At 39.0% G+C, this 17,206-nt stretch overlaps 1 protein-coding gene across 1 annotated transcript in view; it reads left to right on the forward strand.

Moving 5' to 3' along the window:
• rnf130 (ring finger protein 130) overlaps positions 1–17,206 on the forward strand; it is a 33,760-nt gene that overhangs the window by 3,252 nt on the left and 13,302 nt on the right. The window contains exons 3-7 of the mRNA XM_003458659.5: positions 1,560–1,751; positions 3,962–4,212; positions 4,920–4,991; positions 5,452–5,528; positions 5,691–5,787. Of these exons, the coding sequence (XP_003458707.2) occupies positions 1,560–1,751; positions 3,962–4,212; positions 4,920–4,991; positions 5,452–5,528; positions 5,691–5,787 (689 nt within the window). The remainder of the gene's footprint in view (positions 1–1,559; positions 1,752–3,961; positions 4,213–4,919; positions 4,992–5,451; positions 5,529–5,690; positions 5,788–17,206) is intronic.

A 17,206-nucleotide genomic window follows, 5' to 3' on the forward strand; every position in this document is an offset into this window, starting at 1 on the left:
AGTGGTGCGGCTTCGTAGCTTAGCAAAGTCGTACTGAAACATTTTTGACAAATTTTTGAGCGCCGTGTACCACATAAAATCGGTTCGGTAATAACGACGGCCCGCTTGCATGCTCTACCAAAAACTGTGTTTGGGTGTGTATCTGATGGACAAAAGCCAAACCAGTAACGCACCACTGAAGTTGCAGCATTTTTACAAACAAATTCTGGTTCATCCGTTTCACTCAACGATCCGCTTTCACCCTTCTCATTCTCCGTCGCCGCCATGCTTTTTCTGCCATGTGCGTATGAAAACAAAGGCGCTGCGCATGCGCGTTTTACCCATATTCTATCGCGATATTTCATTTTCTTATCATTGCCTAACATTATACTGGAATTACCGTGAATGGTATGATATGGCCCAGCCCTACAGTGTATGTCCCTACCCCCACCTGTCACCACCAAAATGCAGATATCAGAAGTACAACAGCTTCCTCTGAAGGCCGTGTGGGCTTGAAGTCCGGTGAGGAGTTTTCAGGTGCTGCTTGTCCACACTGACAGGAAGCAATTAAAAACACCCTCATTCAGCTGAACACAGGAAAAGAGGCCAAATCTAAAGGTAGCTCAGAGCCTCGGTATGAGCAACGCATCAAAGCTGTTCAGGAGAAAAAGAGAAAAGGTGGATGTCTGGCCTAACCCACTGATGGAGGATCCTGGAAGTTACTCTGATCATCTCTTTGTTTCAGAAAAAGTTGTGAGTTTAAGAGAAGCTGATTTGTGGTTTTCTTTGCCGTCAGAGTAATCAGCCAAATTCAGCGACACACACACACACACACACACACACACACACACCAACATCCACTGTCAACAAAAACTACAAATACACACACCATCCACTCCATCAGCTGCTCCCATGAACACTAGGAAGCAGCTGATGAAGTGGATTGTGCGTGTGTGTGTATGAGACACTGCAGAGGTTTTCTGGCTGCTGAAGGTCGGAGAGTCTCTGCTCCAAAGTGTCAGATTACAGTCAGATGGTCCAAGGACACTGCAGCTGCTGGATGGAGCTCTAACACACACACAGACTCACACACACACACAGACCTGTGCGCCCAGCTTCATGTCACTATAACTGTGATCAATCAGACGTGTAACAAAGTAAAATAACTGAGTTCAGTGTTTTTCCAGCTCAAACCGCAGCAGCAGCTGAATGCAGCCGTTCTACAATAAAGACAATAACACAGAGAAAAGCATGTTGGAGCATCTGTAAGTGAAACCTGAGCTGAGTTCACGGTACAGCTGCTGCACATCTCCTTGGTTCTGTTAAAATCAATGAGGTAGTATAAGTGTTACAAAATGTCATCTTCTTGTCTGTCGATGTGTGTAAAGTCTGGTCAGCTGTTATTGTTATTATTGTTTATGTATTGATTAATCTGAAGTCTGTGTTTTTATTGATCATCATTGTTTGATCTGGGAAAATTCACTCGATTAAAGACGAGTTATTGATCAAATGTTGAGCAGCTCACCTCTGAGTCGTTTTAGTTACACTTCATTAAACTGACTTTGGTTTCCTCTCCTCAGTGGTCGACCGGCAGGGATGCGACCCAAACACTCACTTCCTGGTCCCGCCCCGCAGCGTCCACTGGGTGGCGCTGATGCAGAGAGGTAACTGCACCTTTAAGGAGAAGATCTTGAAGGCAGCTGCGTACAACGCCACGGCCGTCCTCATCTACAACAACTCCCCAGAATACACCGTCAAGATGGGACACGAAGGTCAGTGCGCTCGCCGCACGAGCCAATCAGAGACAAGCGGTTCACACAAGCACATTACTCATCAGAACAGGTGAAACGTTTACCTGAGTGTTAGCTACACACTGCAAAGATGGATGTATTCTCCACCCTCTGGTTTGTGAAGGACCTCCACATTTGGACGAGTGTGTGCAGAGCTATGAGCTAAAGCTAGCTAGCTTTGTTAAACTGGAATAGCTGCAGACAGAGCAGGGAAGTATCAAAGTATTCATACTCCTCACTGTACTTCTGCATATCTGTGCTTTACTTGAGTATTTATTTTTCAGATAACTTTTGACTTCTACTTCCTTCATACTAAACGTTTCTATCACATCAACAAACATCAGCACACAAACTGTTTGTGTGCAGTTTGACTCATAATGTGTTGCAGCTGCAGATTTCACAGGGAGAGCTAGCTTCACTCAGAGAAGAAAGACAGAAGAGGAAGAAGAGAGCTTAGAGTTAAAGGGAAGGATGCTCACTTACAGCTCTGTGTGATGGGATGTTTATTTCTGTCTTATGTCCTGCAAAACAAACTGAGCTGACGTGTGAGTCAGAGGCTGCATGAAACTCTGCAGTTTGGTGAATGATAAACGGCTTAGTTGGTGAATTTACAGTAAAGCTCCGTGTTGGACGGCGCACAGTGGCTGTGGTGATCAGAGTTAGCTTACATGAGTTTTAGCAGAGATGAAACTAGGCTGACGATGCTTAGATTCATTCATTAAATCCCACCTTCATGTTAACTTTGTATAAACTGTGTACTGTTGGTGTGGGGACTGGGAGCATTGGGTTACATCCTGTTCAGTTGTGTACATCCACAAAGAGCAGCACCAGCAGGTCAGCTGGTCACAGCCTGGACATGATTATTGTGAGCTGTGATTTTTTTCCCCACGCTGAGCCACTGCAGCTGATCCCACTGTTACCCCTGAGCCAGGCGTGCAGGCAAAGTAAAAGTATTTGAGTACGGAGCTCGTACACTTTCACTTTGACTTCAACTTTTATCAGAGTATTTTGTAACACCAGTACTTGTACTTCAGTACAGAATCGCAGTACTTTTGGCTACAGAGACCAAAAGAGCGGCAAAGTTTTAACGACTCATTGGTGGGCCCTCTGGTGGACGTTAGAGGAACTGCAGGCTTTGGTGCTGCAGTGTTGGCTTCACTTTTCTGCAGCTGGTTGGTGTTAGCGTAGCCCTCTGCACCCTCATCAGTGCGCGGCCACATCTGCGTGTAAAAAAGACTCCATGGCAGCAACAAGGACTCTGGTGTCCAAGTGTCAGGGCGCCTACAGCGATATCGGTGAAACAAAATTTCTGCTGTTTGAGTTCATAGCTGAAGCTCGTGCACCACGATGTGATGGCGTGCTGGGGTCACTGATCCTAGCGTATTGATTTATTGATCACAGGATGGACTCACATCAGAGTGTTTCTGTTCATTAAAGTCTGACGCTGGTTTGTGCTGCAGCATCGTCCCTCAGAGATGTTCAGGTAAGTGACGACTGTGGGGGGGGGGAGTCGATGTTCAGTCTAAATATAGATCAACGTGTCATTCGAGGCTGAGGTCACTGTGACCTCACACTCTGTGTGTGGGACAGAGCGGGTGATGATGGGGAACAACATCAGCACAAAGAGATCAATAGACAAAGAAACAAATTACAAAGCTAACGTCCAATTAGAGTTTCAGAAAACACAAACAGGAAGTACTCCATGTTAAGAACAGATTGTTTATCTCGATTGTTGGGTGGTTTAAAAATAAATAAGAGCCAACCGTGCTGTTCACGTGTGCACCGAGCTGATTGGCGTGACGCGTGCTGCCTTCTGAACATCCTGCTCTTTTGTATGAGCTCTGTATGAGCTCAGATTTCAGCTGGTCTGAGATCAGGGTTCACAGTGTTATGTTGGGCTGATTCGATAATCTGACCTGGAGTCTGGGTTTAACGAACATCGAGCAGTTTTTAACAGAAGAACTGCAACGCCACGTTTAAATGATGTGAAGCGCCTGAGCAGAGACCGTCACCAGAGTAACTGCTGTGGTTAAGCGCTCATGATACACATGCTTTTGTTTTTGTAAACACTTTTAAACCTGTAACATGTGGTTGACCCATTACAGCCAGTACACCCAGTACACTTTACTGTATGACTGTTAACATGGACGTCCTCATCCCTGCTGCCACCCTGTTTCTGATTCTGTTTGCAGGCACGGGTGACATCGTGGCGGTGATGATCACAGAGGCGTACGGTAAAGAGATCCTGGCCCACCTTGAGCGGAACATGACGGTTCTGGTCTCCATGGTCGTCGGTCAGCGCGGGCCCACCAAGAACATCAACCGAGGCTCGCTGGTCTTCGTCTCCATCTCCTTCATCATCCTCATGATCATCTCGTCAGCTTGGCTCATCTTTCACTTCATCCAGAAGATCCGCTACACGAGCACTCGCGACCGCAGCCAGGTAACACGTTAGCCACGGGCTGATGCTGCATTCAGGTACCCGAGTCTGTGATATCCGCTGATGTGAGTGTTGTCCTCCTCCTCCTGTGAAGACTCTGAGCTTCCAGGATTTCTGCTCCTGAGCAGAGAGAGAAACACGGTCTGATAAACAGTCTGTCGGGCTCTTCAGCGATCGATCGCCCTGATCTCACTCAGTCCAGCTATTGAAACGTCCTTCAGACACTTCCTGTTGTCACTTTGAGATCCTTCCTTCACCTCATCAGTATTTCCTGCGAGGACCAATCAATCAGCCCTCTGAGGGGTTAACTTTCTTCCTTTACTGTATTTCTGTACCAGCCGACCGCCCCTCTTCTCATGTTCTGCTCCCCCGATGTTCTCCTGGGACTTTTGTTCATATAGTTTGATTCGTTTTCCACCTCCAAACATGGCTCTGCCTGCTGTGTTGGTGTTTTCAAACCCGAGCCGTGTTTGTTCGGAAACCAGCAGTTTCCTTCATGGTGTGCCTCACCCTTTCTGTAGAAGAGCAGGCACTGAGTCCAGGTAGCTTCAGAAGAACACATTAGCTCAGAGGTTCACTGACTGACTTGGTAAAGATGAAGATCAGTTTGTTTAGTCGTGTGACTCGAATCGGAACACATTTTACAAAGAATCAAAACCGGAAACTGGAAATGTTTGTGACTCTAACACTCTGCCCTCTCACTCTGTCAGCATCGTCTTGGAGATGCAGCGAAGAAAGCCATCGGAAAGCTGAAGACGAGGACGGTGAAAAAAGGAGACAAGGTGAGCTCATGTGCTGTCTGTTTCTCCTTCACATGCAATGTAGGACCCGTGAATGAGGCTCCGAAACCCAGAAGGTTAAATTTACGTGAGCTTTCAGGCAGCGAGTGACGGCATCTGCAGAGCTGTAACATGTGGAGAGAGAGCTGCTGGAGCAGAACTGTCTGAAAAAGGTTTTTGCTCAGATGAAGTTTCCACCTCACTCGTTCATACACGATGAGCTCAGCGTCCGGATCCTTCACATCCTCGTTCTTTGAATGCAGCATGTGAACATCTGGTTTCCTCACAGCCGTTTGGTTAACGTGTTGCTGACGTTCAGATCAAACAGCAATGATGTTGTTCAGAGGAGAAACATAAATCAGAAAGACTTCTAACTGTGAGCCACTATCAAAACCAGCAGAGACGACATCACAGCAAAGCTCTGACCTGTTTCCTGTGTGTGTGTGTGTGTGTGTGTGTGTAGGACACAGAGTCAAACCACTGTGCGGTGTGCATTGAAGTGTACCAGCTAAACGATGTGGTTCGAATCCTGCCCTGCAAGTGAGTCTGACCTTGTTGCTGCAGGCTCTCCAGCCTCAGACCAGTCTGGCTCTGTAATTAAAAGTGTTTTATGAACTCTTCCTCGTTCTGTCTGCTATGTCTAATGTTGTGCTGATAACATGTAGCGTGATGTTTTTTGATAACACGCCTGTGTCTTTGCAGACACGTCTTTCATAAAGCATGTGTGGACCCCTGGCTGAAGGAGCACTGCACCTGTCCCATGTGCAAACTGAACATCCTGAAAGCTCTTGGCATCACAGTGAGTCCTCGCTGACACATGGGCATGTTTGACACACAAAGACAGAGACACCCAAATGTGTTGTAATCCAAACCAGCGTTCACACGAGGTTGACGTGCCCTCACCGTACACCAGGCTTGGCTAACGTGAGAAACTGGGTCTGTTGCAGATGGTCTCAGCTGAACTCGGTATTATTTTGATGTCTTTCTGCTGATAGGGTAGATTTTACAGTGAGGTAACAGAAATATGAGGTAGGTAAAGAGACCAACATTTCCTCACTATTTAATCAATATCTCCAAAAACGACAACAATATGTGCATTTTTCTACTAAATGTTAAAGACTTTTAACTTTATCCACGTTTTGCTTGTAGTTTAATGACTTGACAATGTCTGAGGTGGAAATGTGAAGGATAGCAGACGGGTGATCGTCACTGTTTCATCACTGAGAACGTTTTTCTCCAAAGAGAGTTAATGTCTCTTGAGCATGTCTCCTGACGTGTGGACAAAAATAAAAACAGCACCAGTCATCAGCATGGCCGACTGTACAAACACACCTGCATGATCACGTTCCTCCCTGCAGTCCTTTCACTGAGTGCATTGCTGCCAGCTCCTCACAGTCTTGAGCTCTTTGGTTATCCCTCACCTGGGCTGCATCTAGGGATGGGTATTGATAAGATTTTCACGATTCCGATTCCATTTTCAATTCTGTTTAACGATTCGATTCTGTCACGGCGAGTGAGAAGAGCCGTGTGGAAAAGGTAAGGAAGGATCCAATCGCAGGCAGTCGTGGAAGTGTGAAGGTGGTTTATTGAGCATGAAGCACAAGTGAAAAAACAGCAAACAGAGATCACACTAAACTATACTGGAAACAACTAAACTACTGAATACGAACCAGAACTCAAACATGAAGCAGGGCAGACAACGGTACATGATGGTGACGGCAGGGAGAACACACGAATGAAGCAGGGTGGATACACAGACGGACCAGCAACTACAAACACAGAAGACACAACTTAAATACACTCAGAGAAACACAGGGAGATTACACACAGGTGGGGAACACAGCTGGGAATAATCAACAAGACGAGACAGGGGTAAAACTGAACACACTCACATGAGACGTGGACCTTCACAATAAAACAGGAAACGAGAACACTACACCAAGACGCAGACCTGACACAGAGACAGACAGAAAATGACACATGGAACTAACCCCACACAAAACATGAGAACACAAATCCTAAATACCAATAAACAGAAACATGGAACTCCAATAACAATAATCATCATCACCATCACCATCACCACAAAATGAGAAAACAATCCAAAAACACCAAGATAACTGAAACACAAAGTGCCAGAGAAACAAAGAACAATCCATAATGCAAAAGTAAACCAAAATATAATAAACTCAAAATACTGGGTCCAACGGACCCAGAACCGTAACAGATTCTTTATCGATTCTTTTTAAAAAAGGAGAACACTAAGGTCGATTAGCTTAGAACTTTGTTTTATATCTTCTCTTTGAACAAGATAGAAATTTAGGAGTAACATGGCCTTACAAACCCAACAGTGAGATCTTAAGAGATCCACAGCCTACGGCTCTTCAATGGGGTGTCACAGGGTCCCCAGGGAAAAAGATTGTAAACGTAAAACTAGAAAGTGCATTTTCTGAAGAAACTGCAGTGTGAATGCTTGAATTTGAATGTATGCACAGAAATGAACTAATTGCTGAATTTAAGTTAAAAATGTTGAATGAGATAAAAAAAAAACCCTGAATTTTTAACCTGAAAACAAAAGTGCTAAACTGCTAAAAGCTGAAGTGCACAAAGAAGAAGTTGGAAAATAGCTGAACATGTTTTAAATGTAAATTAGAAAAACCTAAGTAATGAGAAAAGAAAATTTAGAGTCAGAAAACATCTGAATAAATATTAAAAGTTCATATTCTTTGGATCACTGAATGACTAAAATGTGATCCCTCCACTTGGATCCACAGAGTTTAAAAGTTTAAATGTCTGAGCTTTGAAAGACACTGTGTTGGAAAGAGAAGAACGATGGCTACGTTTTGAGGGTAAAATGATGGCTGTAGAGCAAACACTGTGGACACAGCAGCAGTTGAAAGAGAAGTGTTTAAGATGAATCTTGGCACAGTGAGAGACAGAGCTCGTTAGGCAGGCAGGTGTGAGCCTGGTTGCTATAGTGACTGCACCCAATGGCTCCATACACACGCACACAGACATGCACCTCAGTTTTGCTGCTTAAAATGAACAGAAACGTCAGCCCCAAACAAATCGTTCCCAAATGAAAAGTACACGTCGAATTGACAAAATTCTTTCACCGTGAGCGGCAGCAATGTCCAGTCTACCAAATTCTCAGTTTTCATGCCTGTGGAGTTTATTATATGGACGTGGTGACAGTGGAAAGCCACCATGCTCTTCTGATTTTCAAACGAACCTTCTGAGCCATTTTAACATTAGAGTCTATGGAAGAGTTGGAGGGAGGAGGCTGTGCATTGGTGACATTTATGAAAGAACCATAACACCTATTACAATAATAACCACATTGGATGAAAGAGGACTGCGATGGCTACGTTTTGAGGGTAACATCATACCTGTAGAGCAAACGCTGTGCACACAGCAGCAGTTTTCAAAAAAGATTTTAAGATTAATTTTCAACCTGCTTCCACTCTAGCATTTGAGCTGTCTCACTCTAGCCCCAACATTCCGTCCCATACACACCCATTATAAACTCTGAAACGGATGAAAAAACATCATGAAACTTAAACTGGAACTGAAGAAAAAGTATAATAGATATTGAAAAGATTTCATTTCATTTCATTTCATTTTATTTATTTATTTCACACCTGGTACAATAGTTCAAACAAACCAACCACACTTTCTATCAATAAAACACTACAACCATGTGTGAAAAGGAGCAGGAAGAAGAAAAATATTCTTATTAAACCCTGCCCCCTATCTACAATCCAACTTATATTACAAGTGGGCACCAAAAATCAGAGAACAAACTAACATTAACATTTATCTCCGGTCCTACCACAAACCAAACAACAAATTTACCATCAAAATATACAAATTTACAATCAGAATATACCACTCCACATGGTAACAAGGAGAAAAATAAAATTAAAATAAATAAAACAAAAAATTTTAATGGATCCTTCATCAATGAACTCCAATTTCATTCACATTCTTCATATTGAGTTATCGTTTTAAGCATATAACACTTTTTAAAACAATATAAATTTATACAATTCTTTAAATTATAATGAAGAGAGTTCCACAGTCGTATACCCCTAACCGTTGGACTCATTAACCTTTGTGTAGTCCTAGCTAACTGATGCTTAAAATAAAATTTCCTTCGGCTGTCTTCTCCCCCCGAACACAATAAAAATACTCTTTGTAACTTAAAGGGCAAAATATTATTTTTAGCCTTAAACATAATTAATAGTGTCCGTAATTTCACTAAATCTCCTAATTTTAATAATTTCGATTTTATAAATAATTTATTTGTATGTTCTCTATATTTCACATTATGAATCATTCGTATCACTTTCTTCTGTAATAAGTTTAGAGGTTTTATAGTATTCTCATATGTATTTCCCCAGACTTCAATACAATAACTAAAATATGAGAAAAACAATGAAAAATATAAAATGCGCATTGTTTTATAGTCTAATAAATCTCTTACATTTCCCAAAATATAAATATTTTTAACCATCTTCTTTCTAATATACTCAATATGTGATTTCCACGTCAAATTTTCATCTACTATTACACCCAAAAAACGAAATTCAGTAACTCTTTCAATCAATTCTCCATCAATGGACATAATGACTTCATCCTCCTTTACACGATTGCCAAATATCATGAATTTCGTTTTTGTCAGATTCAAAGATAATTTATTTACATCAAACCATATTTTCAATCTTAACATCTCAGAAGTCATAATTTCAACCAAATCTTTCAAATTCTCTCCAGAGCAATAAAAATTTGTGTCATCTGCAAATAAAATAGAATTTAACCTTTTTGATACGTCACAAATATCATTAATATATAAATTAAAACGTTTAGGTCCCAAAATAGAACCTTGAGGAACGCCACATACAATCTTCAATCTTTCAGAAGTGTTACCGAGATAATGCACATATTGCGACCTATTTTCTAAATAACTCCTTAACCAATTCAATGCCACTCCTCTCACACCATAATTATACAATTTAGAAATCAAAATAGAATGTTGTAACGTATCAAAAGCTTTTTTTAAATCAACAAATACCCCAACTGTATATTTATTATTATTGGTTGCAGATGAAATATCGTCAATAAAAGTCAACAATGCTAATGCCGTTGATCTATTTTTACGAAATCCAAATTGATTTTCATTTATTAGTTGATATTTTTCAATAAAACTATCAAGTCTTTGCGCAAAAAGTTTTTCAAGCACTTTTGAAAACTGTGACAAAAGAGACACTGGCCTATAATTATTAAAACTATGCTTATCTCCAGATTTATATAAGGGTATCACTTTTGCCACTTTCATTCGATCAGGAAATACTCCTGATTGTAACGAAAGATTAAAAATATAGCAAAGAGGAATACTTATACAGTCTAAAGTCTTTTTAATTATGACCATGTCTATACCATCACAGTCAGTAGATTTTTTATTTTTACAATTTTCTACAATTGCTACTATTTCTTTTATGGTAGTATCAGCCAAGAATATAGAATTAACCACTCTATTTTCTCCTTTCCAGGCTTCCTCATATTCTGGATCGTCATTTTTTCTAATTAAATTTGCTAAAGTGGGTCCAACATTTACAAAAAAGGAATTGAATTCGTTTACTACTTCAGTCTTATCTTCGACAACTTGATTATTCTTAATAAAATAATTAGGCCGATCTAAGGGTGTGTTCTTGTTACCCAGTACCTCCTTAAAAATATTCCAAATGCCCTTAATATTATTCTTGTTTTCCTGAAAAAGTTTATTATAGTAGTCTTTCTTGGCTTTCCTCAATATTACTACCAACTTGTTTTTATAAACTTTATATTTCATTTCTGCATTCTTAGTTCTCTGTGTTATATAATCCCTATATAAATTATTTTTCTTTTTACACGCATTTGCAAGACCCTTAGTTATCCAAGGTTTCATATTCTTATTCTTTTTCTTATACTTAAATGATACCAATGGACAATGTTTATCATACAAGGCCAAGTAAGTATTTAAAAAAGCTCCATATGCAACGTTGACCTCATTAACATAAACTTCCTTCCAGTCCACTTCCATGAGATCTTGTCTAAACTTGTTAATTGCCTCGTTATTTCTTAACCTTCTATGACTCACGAACCCAACTTCTTCCTTTCTTTTCATATTTAAATCAAAAGTAAAAAAGACTGGTAGATGATCGCTTATATCATTTATGATGAGGCCACTGATAATATTACTCTCCAAGCTATTAATGAAAATATGATCAATTAGTGTTTCCGATTTATCCGTTATTCTACTCGGCTTTATAATTAAGGGATAAAATCCTTTACCAAATAATAATTCAAAAAAATCTGACGCAGCCTTATCATTTGCCTCTTTACAAAGATCAATATTGTAATCACCACACAAACATAAAGTCTTATTTCCCTTAGCCTTACTCAATAAGTCTTCTACTGCCTCTGTAAATAACTCAATCTCTGACCCCGGTTTCCTATATATACACGTTACAATTATATTACTTCTTCTTTCTATATCCAATTCCACTGTTACAGACTCCATTAAATCGTCTATAGCCACAGACATACATTCAACTTTTTTACATTTCAAATCACAATTAACAAAAAGTGCCACCCCTCCTGCCTTTTTCTTAATTCTATTTACAAAGTATAAATCGTACCCTTCGATACAAAAATGACAACCCCTTTTCTCATCTAACCATGTTTCAGACAGAGCAATTATTTGGAACTTGCCTCTCAAACTATACAGAAAATCTTTAATCGAAGCAAAACTTCTATAAAGACTTCTGCAATTAATATGAATTAATGAAAATGTATTAACTATTTCAACCGTATCCCTGAATTGCTCCTCTGTATAATATTCACATGTGACATTAATTGTATTAAGCACATTCCTTTCAGGGTCAATACCTGCTTCAAAATCATATGATTTATGATCTGAATCATCGAGCATTATGCATAATTATTCTAAAACTATCTATTAACCTCAAAAAAAGAAAGGGATCCTTAGCAATCACACATTCATTTATCGACATATTTTAAAGTCCGTTGATCTTTTTTTTTTTTTTTTTTTTTTCTTCCATGTCCAATTTACAATTTCCTTTTGTCCTTTTCCACCCGAAGTAGCATCTGTTCTTGTAAAGGATGAACTAATTGTTTTTAGGCTCATAGCCATGATTGGTCGCAACCGTTTGCCAATCTTGATAATGTTATCTCGTATAAATGTCCAATTCCTCAAGATCTTTAATCGTTATAACCTTGGCTTCTATAAATACAAGTTGAATAGTTGAATGTCTTGTCTTCGTTTTAATGTTTGAATGGTGCCTCTATGTCAATGTATGTGGAAGTAGATACAGTTTAAAGAGGAGTAAGTTGAATGAGAATTTGAAGGGTCTCTCCATTGAAATACATTATAATTTTTTTTTAAATAAAGTTGAAAAATTTTAAAAATATAAATGTTAAAAATGAGAAAAGTAGAAGCAGTCATGTCCAAAAGAAGAGGAATCGAAATGGTGTTTGAATGGTTTTTCTAAGTTGAACGGTTTTGAAGGAGATAGACGGCGAAAAACGTACGGAAGATGATATAAGTTGTATGAAAAATAATAAAGACTAGAAAGTGCATTTTCTGAAGAAACTGCAGTGTGAATGCTTGAATCTGAATGTATGCACTGAAATGAATTAATTGCTGAATTTAAGTTAAAAATGTTGAATGAGATGAAAAATACAGAAATTTTCACCTGAAAACAAAAGTGCAGAACTTTTAAAAGCTGACAACCACAGAGAAGAAGTTGGAAAATAGCTGAAAATGTTTTAATTGTAAATTAGAAAACCTAAGTAATGAGAAAAGAAAATTTAGAGTCAGAAAACATCTGAATGAATATTAAAAGTTCATATTCTTTGAATCACTGAATGACTAAAATGTGATCCCGCCACTTGGATCCACACAGTTTTAAAGATTTAAATCTCTGAGCTTTTAAAGACACGGTGTTGGATAGAGAACAACAATAGCTATGATTTGAGGGTAAAATGATGGTTGTAGAGCAAACGCTGCGGACACAGCAGCAGTTTTAAAAAAGATTTTAAGATTAATTTTTTTGCTCCTCTCACTCTAGCAGTTGAGCTGTCTCACTCTAGCCCCAACATTCCGTCCCATACACACCCATTATAAACTCTGAAACGGGTGAAAAAACATCATGAAACTTAAACTGGAACTGAAGAAAAAGTATAATAGATATTGAAAAGATAAATACAAGTTGAATAGTTGAATGTCTTGTCTTCGTTTTAAAGTTTGAATGGTGGCTCTATGTCAATGTATGTGGAAGTAGATACAGTTTAAAGAGGAGTGAGTTGAAGGAGAATTTGAAGGGTCTCCCCATTGAAATACATGAGAAGTTTTTGTTGGAAAAAGTTGAATAATTTTAAAAATATAAATGTTAAAAATGAGAAAAGTAGAAGCAGTCATGTCCAAAAGAAGAGGAATCTAACGGTGTTTGAATGGTTTTTCTAAGTTGAACGGTTTTGAAGGAGTTAGATGCCAAAAAACGTACGGAATATATAATAATAAAGACTAGAAAGTGCATTTTCTGAAGAAACTGCAGTGTGAATGCTTGAATCTGAATGTATGCACTGAAATTAATTAATTGCTGAATATTAAGCTAAAAATGTTGAATGAGCTGGAAAATATAGAGATTTTAACCTGAAAACAAAAGTGCAGAACTTTTGAAAGCTGATGTTCACACAGAAGAAGTTGGGAAATAGCTGAAAAGTTTTTAAATTCAAATAAAAAAAACCCTAAGAAACGAGAAAAGAAAATTTAGAGCCAAAAAACATCTGAATGAATATTAAAAGTTCATATTCTTTGAATCACTGAATGACTAAAATGTGATCCCTCCACTTGCATGCACACAGTTTAAAACATTTGTATCTATGAGCTTTGAAAGACACGCTGTAGGAAAGAGAACAACGATGGCTTCGTTTTGAGGGTAAAATGATGGCTGTAGAGCAAACACTGTGGACACAGCAGCAGTTGAAAGAGAAGTGTTTAAGATGAATCTTGGCACAGTGAGAGAGAGAGAGCTCGTTAGGCAGGCAGGTGTGAGCCTGGTTGCTATAGTGACTGCACCCAATGGCTCCATACACACGCACAGACATGCACCTCACTTTAGCTGCTTAAAATGAACAGAAAAGTCAGGCCGAAACAAATCGCTCCCAAATGAAAAGTACAGGTCCTATTGACGAAATTCTTTCACCGTGAGCGGCAGCAATGTCCAGTCTACCTAATTCTCAGTTTTCATGCCTGTGGAGTTTATTATATGGACGTGGTGACAGTGTAAAAACACCATGCTCTTCTGATTTTCAAACGAACCTTCTGAGCCATTTTAACATTGGAGTCTATGGAGGAGTTGGAGGGAGGAGGCTGTGCTTTGGTGACATTTATGAAAGAACCATAACACCTAGTACAATAGTAAACACATTGGATGAAAGAGGACAGCGATGGCTACGTTTTGAGGGTAAAATCATACCTGTAGAGCAAACACCGTGGACACAGCAGCAGTTTTCAAAAAAGATTTTAAGATTAATTTTCAACCTGCTTCCACTCTAGCATTTGAGCTGACTCACTCTAGCCCCAACATTCCGTCCCATACACACCCATTATAAACTCTGAAACGGGTGAAAAAACATCATGAAACTTAAACTGGAACTGAAGAAAAAGTATAATAGATATTGAAAAGATAAATACAAGTTGAATAGTTGAATGTCTTGTCTTCGTTTTAAAGTTTGAATGGTGGCTCTATGTCAACGTATGTGGAAGTAGATACAGTTTAAAAATGAGTAAGTTGAATGAGGATTTGAAGGGTCTCTCCATTGAAATACATGGGAAATTTTTGTTGAAAAAAGTTGAATAAAATTAAAAATATAAATGTTAAAAATGAGAAAAGTAGAAGCAGTCATGTCCAAAAGAAGAGGAATCTAATGGTGTTTGAATGGTTTTTCTAAGTTGAACGGTTTTGAAGGAGATAGATGCCAAAAAACGTACGGAATATGATATAATAACTAGAAAGTGCATTTTCTGAAGAAACTGCAGTGTGAATGCTTGAATCTGAATATATGCGCTGAAATGAATTAATTGCTGAATTTTAAGTTAAAAATGTTGAATGAAATGAAAAATACAGAAATTTGCACCTGAAAACAAAAAAGCTGAACTGCTAAAAGCTGACATCCACAGAGAAGAAGTTAGAAAACAGCTGAAAATGTTTTAAATGTAAATTAGAAAAACCTAAAAAATGAGAAAAGACTATTTAGAGTCAGAAAACATCTGAATGAATATTAAAAGTTCATATTCTTTGAATCACTGAATGACTGAAATGTGATCCCTCCACTTGGATCCACACAGTTTAAAAAGTTTGTATTTCTGAGCTTTGAAAGACATGCTGTTGGAAAGAGAAGAACGATGGCGACGTTTTGAGGGTAAAATGATGGCTGTAGGGCAAACACTGTGGACACAGCAGCAGTTGAAAGAGAAGTGTTTAAGATGAATCTTGGCAGAGTGAGGGACAGAGCTCGTTAGGCAGGCAGGTGTGAGCCTGGTTGCTATAGTGACTGCACCCAATGGCCCCATACACACGCAGACATGCACCTCACTTTTGCTGCTTAAAATGAACAGAAAAGTCAGGCCGAAACAAATCGCTCCCAAATGAAAAGTATAAGTCGTATTGACAAAATTCTTTCACCGTGAGCGGCAGCAATGTCTAGTCTACCTAATTCTCAGTTTTCATGCCTGTGGAGTTTATTATATGGACGTGGTGACAGTGTAAAGACAGCCTGCTCTTCTGATTTTCAAACGAACTTTCTGAGCCATTTTAACATTGGAGTCTATGGAGGAGCTGGAGGGAGGAGGCTGTGCTTTGGTGACATTTATGAAAGAACCATAACACCTAGCACAATAGTAAACACATTGGATGAAAGAGGACAGCGATGGCTACGTTTTGAGGGTAAAATCATACCTGTAGACGAAACGCTGCGGACACAGCAGCAGTTTTAAAAAAGATTTTAAGATTAATTTTTTCGCTCCTCTCACTCTAGCAGTTGAGCTGTCTCACTCTAGCCCCAACATTCCGTCCCATACACACCCATTATAAACGCTGAAACGGCTGAAAAACATCATGAAACTTAAACTGGAACTGAAGAAAAGTATAACAGATATTGAAAAGATAAATACAAGTTGAATAGTTGAATGTCTTGTCTTCGTTTTAAAGTTTGAATGGTGGCTCTATGTCAACGTATGTTGAAGTAGATACAGTTTGAAAATGAGTAAGTTGAATGAGGATTTGAAGGGTCTCCCCATTGAAATACATGGGAAATTTTTGATGAAAAAAGTTAAATAAAATTAAAAATATAAATGTTAGAAATGAGAAAAATAGAAGCATTAATGTCCAAAAGAATAGGAATCTAACGGTGTTTGAATGGTTTTTCTAAGTTGAACGGTTTTGAAGGAGTTGGATGCCAAAAAACGTACGGAATGTGGTATAGATAATAATAATAACTAGAAAGTGCATTTTCTGAAGAAACTGCAGTGTGAATGCTTGAATCTGAATGTATGCACTGAAATCAATTAATTGCTGAATTTTAAGTTAAAAATAAAAATGTTGAATGAGCTGGAAAATACAGAGTTTTTAACCTGAAAACAAAAGTGCAGAACTTTTGAAAGCTGATGTTCACACAAAAGAAGTTGGAAAATAGCTGAAAAGTTTTTAAATTAAAATTTGGAAAACCTAAGAAATGAGAACAGAAAATTTAGAGTCAGAAAACATCTGAATGAATATTAAAAGTTCATATTCTTTGAATCACTGAATGACTAAAGTGTAATCCCTCCACTTGGATCCACACACTTTTAAAGGTTTACATCTCTGAGCTTTGAAAGACATGCTGTTGGAAAGAGAACAACGATGGCTTCGTTTTGAGGGTAAAATGATGGCTGTAGAGCAAACACTGTGGACACAGCAGCAGTTGAAAGAGAAGTGTTTAAGATGAATCTTGGCAGAGTGAGAGAGAGCTCGTTAGGCAGGCAGGCAGGTGTGAGCCTGGTTGCTATAGTGACTGCACCCACTGGCTCCATACACACGCGCACAGACATGCACCTCACTTTTGCTGCTTAAAATGAACAGAAAAGTCAGGTCGAAACAAATCGCTCCCAAATG

The sequence above is a fragment of the Oreochromis niloticus genome, linkage group LG2 (assembly GCF_001858045.2).
Source record: "Oreochromis niloticus isolate F11D_XX linkage group LG2, O_niloticus_UMD_NMBU, whole genome shotgun sequence".
Lineage (NCBI taxonomy): Eukaryota > Metazoa > Chordata > Actinopteri > Cichliformes > Cichlidae > Oreochromis > Oreochromis niloticus.